Source organism: Notamacropus eugenii, chromosome 3, assembly GCF_028372415.1.
Source record: "Notamacropus eugenii isolate mMacEug1 chromosome 3, mMacEug1.pri_v2, whole genome shotgun sequence".
Taxonomy (NCBI): Eukaryota; Metazoa; Chordata; class Mammalia; order Diprotodontia; family Macropodidae; genus Notamacropus; species Notamacropus eugenii.
The window spans coordinates 220,646,295-220,656,829 of NC_092874.1; the positions used below are offsets into that span (position 1 = coordinate 220,646,295).

General features: G+C 46.1%; 1 protein-coding gene across 1 annotated transcript; it reads right to left on the reverse strand.

Annotated features, from left to right (window-relative positions):
- Positions 1 to 613: 613 nt before the first annotated feature.
- On the reverse strand, positions 614 to 7,398 carry RND1 (Rho family GTPase 1). The gene is made up of 5 exons (XM_072654548.1): positions 7,009 to 7,398; positions 6,270 to 6,357; positions 3,509 to 3,618; positions 2,161 to 2,295; positions 614 to 1,734 (listed from the first exon to the last, which is right to left on the reverse strand). Exons 1-5 carry the CDS (start codon positions 7,126 to 7,128, stop codon positions 1,489 to 1,491), a joined length of 699 nt encoding a protein of 232 aa, XP_072510649.1. The 5' UTR covers positions 7,129 to 7,398; the 3' UTR covers positions 614 to 1,488.
- Between the last annotated feature and the right edge of the window lie 3,137 nt (positions 7,399 to 10,535).

Genomic DNA, 10,535 nt, shown 5'->3' on the forward strand with positions numbered 1-10,535 from the left:
CCTATGTCAGTCAGTTGATAACTATTTATTAAGCACATGTTACATGCCAGGTACGGTGCTGAATGCTGGGGATAAAGGCTTAGCTTAGGGCCTGGCATATAGTAGGCACTTAATCAATGTTGACTGAATCAGTTATTGGATACGAAAAGAGGCAAAAGATATCCCTGCCCTCAAGAAGCTCACGACAAGCAAACAGATATGACAAACAAGCTTTTACAGGATAAACAAGAAATAACTCACATAGGGAAGTCACTAGAATTAAGAGAGGCTGGAAGAAGCTTCCTGTAGAAAGTGGGATTTTAGCTGGCACTTAAAGGAAGCCAAGGGACCATTAGGTGTAGTTGAGGAAAGAGAGCAATGGATACAAAAACTTTGCAAGGGGAAAAAACTATCAGACTTCTGCCAGTGCAATAATTCTTGCTGAGGACAGAAGTGGGGAGGAGTGAGAAGGAAGGTGAAATTTCTAATGAGAATAAGTTAGGCAGTGTCTAGCCACTTAGAGGCAGGTCCCTGGACCAGCTACTTCCCTTTTGCTCAGAGAGAAGCAGCAAGGAGGATGGGGAGATTAAACATCAGTCAACGTAGAGAAAAGAAAGTAACCAAGAAAACTGGGTCTGGTTGCGTATGTTATATTTTTCATTAATAAATAAGTTTCTTTAAACACAGAACATGTAACAGATTGAAACACTCCCCTATCCCTCCCCCCCAACAACTAACCAACTCCAAAGACAAAAGTCTATAAAACAAATTCCACCTGTGCTGCCCCTGCAGAGGGCTGAGAAAACTTGTGCCCCCGCCTGCCCCTGCCCTGGCAGCATGCCCCCACCTCATGCTCTGGCAGGAGAAGGGGGTCAGGGCTTCTCCCTTGGACCCTGGGGACTTGGGTGAGAAGCATATGGATGTTTAATGTCACATCTATATGAGACATGGGCTGTGCAAAGAGATGATTTTCCTTCTCAGTGGCTCTGACTAAACCGTAGCCCTTCTGACTTCAGTTACGAAGTTCCCAAGCTAAGCTGCCGAGGCAGACCCCTCTGCTGCCTACTCTGTGCATCCCCACTCCCTGGCTGTCTCCTGGGAGGGGAACTGGGGAGCTAGCCCCTTCCTTATCTGCCTCTCAGACTTGCATGGAAACACCGCATGGAAGATGCTGAAGATGGAGGCACCTGGCCCTGGGCCCATGAGGCCAGAGTACCTCCTGCACCCCCCACACTTCTCTTTCTTCCTGGGCAGGGGGCACTGGAGTAAACTGGCCCCCTCTGAAACTCTATTGCCTGGCCTAGGGTGTGATGATTCTCCCTCTGTATCAGATCCTTGTCCTGGGCCCGTACCGTCCCTGTCACTTTCTAAGCCCTCACCTTGGCTATCTGAAAAAACTCATGTCTGGTGTCCTAAAATGTCTCATCCTCCCTCTCCCCATGCCTCCTCTCCCTAGGAGAGGAAGTGGGAGGAAATGGGAGGTAACCCCCCCACCCCCAGACCTTCCTTTCACATAATAGAACAGCTTTTGGCTTTTTCCTTCTTGAAGGTGGAAGAGATGAGTTCAGATCTGCTGGGAAGACGCAGGAGTCGTTTGGAGAGGCTGCGCACTGGGCTCTTGGGTGGGAGTGGACTGCCCTTGTTCAGACACACTGTTGAAGCTGTCCGGAAGATGCTATGGACACTCTTCTCAGAAGTGAAGGCTGAACATTCCAGGTAAATCTGAGCACCTAGTTGCTTGGCTGTGGCACAGCCCTGTGGAGAGGTGAATATTCTAGCATCCCCAAGTTGCTCAGTACTGTCTTCCCCACATGAAGCAGCCCCCAGAAGACTTTACCCTAAAATTTCTCCTGCTCCAGGACCAGTGGAGACCAAGAGCAGTCCAGATTCCTTTTTTTCTGATACCACAAAACAACAGCTCAGCTGTTTTCTTGTGAAATCTGTTTACACTAAACAGATGTTGATTGCCCATGTGGGGGACTGATTTGTAGACCGTAGCTATCCCACCACCTTCCACCTTCTAAATAGCTGCTATTTATATCTAAATCTCTGCTATTTATATCTAAAAGCAGCAGGTAAACTTCAGGGAGAGGTCACACTGCTCATCAGGAATCCCATATACCCTCTTAGCAACCCCTACAACACACACACACACACACACACACACACACACACACACACCTGTTCATGGGAGATGGGTGCCTGCTTCTGGTGGGACAGCTCCATCAGTGTGCTCAGATCTGTCCTTAAGTCCGTCTTACAGCCAATGAGCAGCACACGGGTGCTGGGACAGTAATCTAGAATCTCCATCTTCCACTGAAGGACCAGGTAGGCAGAGAAGAGAGGAAGGAAAGGGAATGAGTACTTATCAAATACTGACTATATGCCAGGCATTACGGTAAGTACAAATACCATAAATGAGAAGACCAAGGAATGAGGCAGGACTAGGAGATTTGCTCATGGAAGTTTTATACCACCAAGTTCAGCAGCAGCCCTGTCCTCCACTAGACTCGCAGTTATCGCCATACTTAACATGCAATCATGAGTCATTATTTATGCCATGCTTTCTCCCAAGAGGTTTTTCATACCACAGATATGTTCATCCAAGAGACCTAGTTCCCTTTTTCCTCAATCCTCCAGCAGAGGATTGGGCCACAGGCCTATCACCATGACTCACTCTCCCCCCTTCCCCCCCTTCTCTGTAGCAAGGGCTTCTGACCACTGGGTTCTATTATTTCTTGGAGAAAACAGAGAATGGAAGTAGGGAGTAGGGATAGGGAAATGGGGAAAAAGAGTAAATGACCTAACCAAGGCCTTAAAGGGGGCCCTAGCCTGATTCAAAAGTACCAGGAAATAGAGGTCTCATAATCCAGCCACAAAACTAGAGCCAAGAATAGGTTCTGTGACCGCTTTAGGGACAATAGCTCCCTATCAGAGAAAGTTCATCTCAGTGATATCTCTCTCCAGGGAATGGGGATGTATCCCTTCCCACTTGTCAAATGACCCAAGCCAAACACCCAAGAGAAGAACCCTAAAGCTGGGGACAAGCAGTTCCCAAGGGACCTTGCTAGGGAATAAGTAATCTGTATTTCCTTGGGAAAGGAAAAGAAGTCAGCCCTTCAGTAGCACACTGTCAGTCTATGACTAGGTCAGTCAGGTTCTCTAAGTCCCAGAGTTAAACGTGGTTTTAAGCTTCCAAAGAAAATGCTTCCAAAATGGTACCTATGAAAATGATTTTACTGCCTACTCTGTGACCCCATTACTGAGAAGTTCCCACGATCTCTTCCCCTATTCTCTGCCTCTACTGATAGCAGTTTGCTAGGCCTCTAAGGGAGAATTACAGTATAATGGAAAGAGCACTCGGTTGACAATCAGGAGACCTAGATTTTCATCTCAGCTTTCCTCCTTAGGCAAGGCAACTTTACTCATTTAGGCCTCCCTCATCATCTTTAAAAAAGGGTGGGGAGTAGATTGGAAGATCTCTCAGGTTTCTTTCAGCTGTAATATTCAACGATTCTTGGAGTCTAACCTTTTTGAGTGCGCTGTCCAGAGTCTCAGGACGGCTGACGTCAAAACACAGCAATACCGCATCTGAATCGCTGTAGCAGAGTGGACGGACATTGTCATAGTAAGGAGAACCTGGTGGAGGGAGGGAAAGGGAGAGAGGGAAAAAAAGTCAGTGGATTCAGGGAACTGCTGTCACCGCCTCTCCTGTTGCTGTCAAAATCAGCATCAAAGCAAAGGACTCTTCTTATATGTAGACTGTCCCCCCCCAAAAAAAAAATCCTTTCCCTTTCTACATTAGGAGGACCCTCGGGCACACATTTTTTTTTTGCCCCCATATGCCAATGTGTTCCCCTCCCCCTTGTCTGCCCAGAGCAGTTAAGCTGGTCCTTTATAAAAATGTAAAGGAAGAAGCAGGGGGAAGAGGGAAAGGAATGAGAAAAGCCTTTGTCCCCCAAATCCAATAGAACCTAGAGTATAAGAAGAGATGAAAGGAGGGAGAGAGAAAAAAGAAATCTGACCCTGTCTGAGGCTCCTTTAGCTTCAAAAGTATATTTGATGCTAAAATTCAGTTAGTTTCTTCAGAGAACACCATATCACCAAGCTCAGGGCTTGTAAAGGGCCCCAGCTATTTCTATAGTCTGGTCAGTACTCATCCACCTCACCCTCCCTCCTGTTCCAGTGTCTTCCCTCTTAGGAAATGGCTCTACTGGTTATATAACAAGCTGTCCAGCTCCCCTACCATGGGGTCAGTACTGTGGAAGATGTGGCATGAAGGGGGAGAGGAAAGGAGGGAGAGCCCCAAGTCTCCAGGACCTTGATCCCTAACTTCTAAAATCCCCTCACATCAGAAAAGCACAAGAAAGATATATCACTAGGATATAAATTAAACATGCTAAGGCCAACAGCTGCCCAGATGTGGATGGCAGAGGAGGGGTCCTATGGGAAGGAGGTGGTCCAACATGGGAGAACACGGGGGACCAGACCAGCCTACCCATTTCCTCCCCAGGAGAAGGAGCAGCATCAGCTTTGGAACCCAGACACTCCGTGCTGAGAATAGCAAGCAGCCTTTCTCTCTGCACCCGCAATTACCATGGAAACTGGGGGGAATCCAAGCTTATGACAGGAGCTAAGGAAAGGGGAGAAAGGACGACAACCCTCTCCCCTGCACCACCGCCCCCTTTTGAAGTAGGGTCATATCATTGCAGCACTGGGTAAAGGAGAACACTATGGGACAAAGGGAATGGTGGGGGGACCTGAAAGCAATACCTCCATTTTGGCTTCAATCAGAGCCCCCCCATCCAGGTCTGACAAGTAAATCATCGGAACGCCTGCCCTCTATTTGGACGATCCCTATCCCACAGTCCTCTATATTATCTTTTCCTTCCTCATAGATATCCTGCTGAGAGGGGAAATTTGAGGACTATTGGGGGGGGGGGCGTATTTTCTATTTTTTCAGACGCCTGAGGGAAAGGGTGAAAATTCCTCTTCTCCACCGCACCCCTGCTATGAATAGGGAACCTAGAGCTGCAGTCGGAGTACTGGAGGGGGTGTGAGAGAAGGTGCTGAAGATGCACAATCCAGACCTGCAGCCCCTCTGCATTTCAGGTCAGCTGGGAGTAGGCAAAAGGGAGTATTACCAAGCTCCCTATCTGGACCACCTGCCACCTTTCCCATTTATTCCTCACTCTGAGGAGCTGCCTGGGGAGAGACTACACAATAGAGCTTTGGGTGAGTAGGGCATTATATTTCTGTAACAGGAGACTGTCTGACAGAGTTCCCCTTTAAACTCAGCCTGAATAAGCACTTAGGGGGAGGGATGGGAAAAGGAGGCAAAAAGATTTTTTTCTCCCCTATTCCTTGTTTTTAATTCTTCATCATGGACCTAGGCCCAGTTTGGAAAAAGGAAACAGACATTGAGTCATTCAGAGGTTTGGGATGGTCAGAAGCAAAGCAAAGGTTTTTCTAGTGCAGAGGACACGGCTCTTGAAATCTGTGATGGGGCTGCAAAGACGTCATTTTTCCACAATCTGGGAAAACAGGGTATCTGCTTTTGTCCCCCCCTTCAGTAAGTAACATCTTTAGAGCCACCCCCTCCCTTCACTAGCCACTGTTCAGAAAGGAGCACTGTACATTAAATGTACACCATTTCCTCATCCTCCCAAACACCAGATAATGCATCTCCTCATCCATGAGCTGCAGTAGCTATGCTGTGTTAGTGTCACTGCTGCCATCCTTGAAATGGAATATGGGAAGAATAAATCAGACACAAAATACACACACGCACACACACACACACACACACACACACACACACACACTCCCAGTCACATTACCAACCTACTTCTCCCAATCTAATTCCTACCTCGTACCTCCAACAAGCTAGTTCCTTTTTTAAAAAAAATCATAACTGTCTCCCAAATAGTTCATTCTGTTAGTTAGTTTGGTGGGGAGGCAGAAAGAAGAGGGAGGGCAATGTCATATCTAAATGCTACAACCCTTGACTTCCTATGGCTAGCCTGTCAGGCTATATATATATATATATATATAAAATGCCAACACAGGCTCCTGTCAATTACTGATTAGCCCTAGAACTCTCTGGGGTTTGCCAACTTTGCATTTGCAAGACCATCCAACTGGCGTGACTCTTTCCCTCTTGCCAAGTGAAAGGCAAAACCAATATCCTTTCTTCTATTCCCTAACCCCACTAAAGGGAAGACCATCTCCAGAGAGAAAACAGCTGCTACAGGTAGGGAGAGAAGAACATTTGGAAACAGCCTTCTTACCTGAGGTGTCCCAGAGACTGAGCTCTACCCTTTGTTCCTCTGTCTCCAGGCAGGCTGTATAATTCTCAAATACAGTAGGCACATAAGTCTGCGAGATGAGAAGGAAGAAACAGCCACTATCATTCCCTTGTCCAAGGCTGTTTTGCTTCCCCTTCAGCTTAGCCTCTATGGACAGTGCCACTCACTCCACCACCTTCCTCTAGTGTCAGGTGATATGGGAGGAAAGGGAATCCCAGGTGAACAGGCATGCTGTTTTAAGAAACAGGATCAGCTCTTGGCCTGGGGAGATAGTCAAATACACTTATTTATTCTCCTTCATCCTATTTCCCCAATTTTAGGGTGGGAGCCCCATTCTATTTTCCCCATCTGCATACAATTCTCCACACCGTAAGGGAACAAGTAGACACTAGATAACAGAAGCCTGGCTGGGGAGTTGCTCACAATCGGAACCCTTAGAAGGGAAGGGATGAGTTTCGAGGGGAAAATCTAGACTTAAAATTTTTTTTTTAATTCCTTCAGACTCCTTCCCAGAGCCTGGAAGAGCCTGGGGAAGGGAAGAGAGGTACGAAGGAGGCGGCAATGCAGAGGTCCCCCCGGGCGACGAAGGTTGAGGAGCCCTGCAGGATGACAGAAGCTGGACCGGTCCCAGGGGGACCTCGCCTGGAGCGCTCGGCGGTAAGCGGGCTGCAGCGGGCATCAGAAAGGCCCGGGGCTAAGGGAGGGGGTGGTGGGCGCTCACCTCTGGGTAGCAGTCCTTGGCTAGCACCTGTAACATCGCGGTCTTCCCACACTGCACATCCCCTACCAGGACGAGTTTACACCTGGCCACAGCTGGCTGGGGGGCCCGTCTCTCCTTCATGGTCTCTCGGGCTTCCACCGGGACACAGATTTGAACAGGGAAAGGGGAGCCTCGAACAAGAGCTGGAAAACCAGAGCTGGAAAACCAGAGCCCGACCACTCCCCTACCTCCCTCCTACTGATGAAGAGGCCGGTATGGCCACTTTATATGCTGACGGCTCAGCCAATCACGGGAGGAGGTGGCCCCCTCAGGGCCAATCCCTGGAAGGAGAGTTCCCCCTTCCCTGTCCTGCCGACAGCCAATGGCAGAGGGAGCTGAGTCAGAGACATTCCTAACCCCCGCTCCCGCCGTTCCCCGCCTCTTAAAGCCTAAAGACTCCTGGTCCCGCAGAGGGAGATTCCCGTGTTTCGTTATGTATTTATATAGGAGTGGGGAAAAGGGGAGGAATCTGAACTAGAGCTAAACTACTGCCCCAGCCAAGCAGTGATGGGAAGCCGTGAATAGACCGGCCCACAAGGCAGAAAGTTGTTACACTGGACTTCTGACCGTACTGAGTGAGGTTTGCCCGGAGGGGGCTGAAAGAACCTGCCAAAGCCACCGATTCTATCCCGGGAGAGAGGAACTGGCTTGCAGAACTGCTCCTGGTCCTTCCCCACATCACTCCTTCCCCCTGGTCTCAGCTTCTTTTCATTCTCATTTTGAGCTCATCATCTCTTCCTAGAAGCCTTCCTGGACTCACCGAGGAAAAACAGTTAGAATGTAACCTGTCAGGGTGCCCCAGGCAACAAAATGTCTAAAACCCCGAGTTACGAAACAGAGGTCCATCAAGGTTGGCACAAAGAGTTTCCTCATTGGGAATTCCCAATATCACCTCCTTCCCCCAGCACACACACACACACACACACACACACACACACACACACACACACACACACACACACACACACACACTTTCTCTCTCTCTGCGTCTCTCTGTATCTGTCTTTTTCTCTGTCTCTGTCTGTCTCTCTCTCTCTCTCACACACACACACACACACACACACACATTCTCTCTGTCTCTCTGTCTCTGTCTCTCTCTGTCTTTCTGTCTCTGTCTCTCTCTGTCTCTCTGTCTCTGTCTCTGTCTCTCTATCTCTATCTCTGTCTGTTTGTCTGTCTCTCTCTCATATACACACACACACACACACACAGAGGGAAATTAAAAATAGGTGTAAGATGCTTCCCCACAAATGATTGAGAGAAAGGTGAGGGAAAATGGAAAAAAATAAGTTCAGAAGTCTTCAAGCAGAAGCTGAATGATTGTCATTCATGTCCTAGATTAGGATGTGAAATTTGAAGCAGGAGACTTTACAGATCACCAGGAAAGACTTTACTGTTCTGTCCCCTCCACTGACAGAGAAATAAGTTGATGTCCATAGAAATTAAGTAACTATTAGTAAGAAACAAAGCTATTCCATATTCAAACCCAGGTTTTCTGGATTACTAGCAAATCAAACACTATTACACCTACACCAGACTGTCATCCTACAACAGAGGAGATTTCCTGTTGAGATGCAGGCTGGACTAGATGACTTTTTTGATCCAATCAATGCCGAGATTCTGTAGATACAGAATTTCCCCCACCTGTAACAAGCAGCCCTAACTGCACGTAAGGCAGAAAGTGCTAGTAATGTTTGTTCTAACATATTACACTCAGCTTCCTGTCTGAGTCAGATCCAAGTTTAATCCAAAGAATCAAGGTGACGTCTACATGTCATCTGGTATAAAGTCTAACTGAAGTCTGACCCACAGATTTCTGAGAATTAGGCTCTATAAGACCAAAAGTAACTGAAATTCACGTACTTTTTCCCAAATACTGCTCTCTCAGGGATTTTCTAGACATGGAAAGTATCAGCCAAATTCCTATCCTTATTCAACCTTCCTGTCTAAACAATCTGATTTAAAAGATCACTTAAATTACCAATTTTTTAAAAAAAGTTTAAATAAATAATTCATGTTATTGGGGAGGGTCATACTGAGAAATAATAGACTGTACATCAGGAGACCTGAATTCTAGACTCAACTATACAACTAATTTGCTTTGTAACCTCAAGCAAGTCACCTCTCAGTTTACTCATCTGCAAATTCAATTCAATAGGCATTTAAGTGCCTGCCTTGTGCCAGGCATTTTGCTAGATGTTGAAAAATAGGAAAGTTAGACTATGTGATTGCTTAAGTACTTATTATCAACTTTAAAAATGAGTCTATGAAAAATTGTGAAATAGGTAAAATTCCGACTTCCTTTAGGGAACACACAACTTGTTTGTTCTGTACTGGTCCTGTGTCCTATCCTACAGGACTTATTCTTCCTTAAAACAGTATAGATTTTTTTTATATCTCATAAATTAACATCTTAATTTAGATGTTATTGTTATAAGAAGACAGTTGAGCTGGATTTCAAAATTTGTAGATTTTAATTTGCTGATACTTTAATCAGATCTTTTGAGTTTTAGTTATCCTTTAAACAAAACAAGAACATTTATTCTATAAGGTATATTTCTTAATACTTAAATTATTATTGATCATTACTATTCATTTAAAAAAAACAAACTTTTTATTATTGTTGCAAAATCTTAAGATTGTAGGGATTCCCCAGGTGGAATGTTTTAAAAGAAGAAAGGCTTGATAGGTGTCCACATTTACCATTTATACAGTTTCATTAAACATAATTCTTGAATGGAGATATCTCTCATTTTTTGTGAGGGAGGCAGTAAATGAAACCCCTTTTCCTTCCTTACCTTGATGTTACCTCAAAGGTATGTGTCTAGGCCTGGGGGGAGGGTGGTGAATTTATATTTATATTTTAAATCTCTCTAAACTTATAGACTCTCCTGCTTATGGACACATGCTTCCTGGGGAAAGGAGGTGTTATTTCAGGTGTGTCTCACTCTTCATGACCCCATTTTGGCATTTTCTTGGCAAAATATCGGAGTGGTTTGCCATTTTCTTCTCCAGCTCATTTTATAGATGAGGAAACTGAGGCAAACAGGATTAAGTGACTTTCAGGGTCACAAAGCTAGTAAATGTCTGAGACCATATTTGAACTCAAGAAGATGAGTCTTTCTGATTCTAGGGACAGTGCTCTATCCACTGCACCATCTAGCTGCCCTGCTGAGGGGGAGACACTGTTTTTAGGTGTCTCCACTGGGTTTGTGACTTTGGAATGGAATCCCTCACTGCTCTCAAAGCTCAGTCTGGGTGGGAGGGTCACAAGTTTTTAGTGCTCCCAAAGGGATGTAACCTGGGGAGAGGTATACTCACTGCTCTCCTGGTCTGAGCTCTACTAGTTTCTGGCCCAGGTTTGGGTACATTTCCTTGCATACAGTTGAGTTTTGGTAAACTGCTGCTGGATGAAGTCACTGTAAGCCAGATGAGAGATTCTACAAATTCTAAATCACTGAACTTCAGGCTCTCTTTTGGCCTGGGAC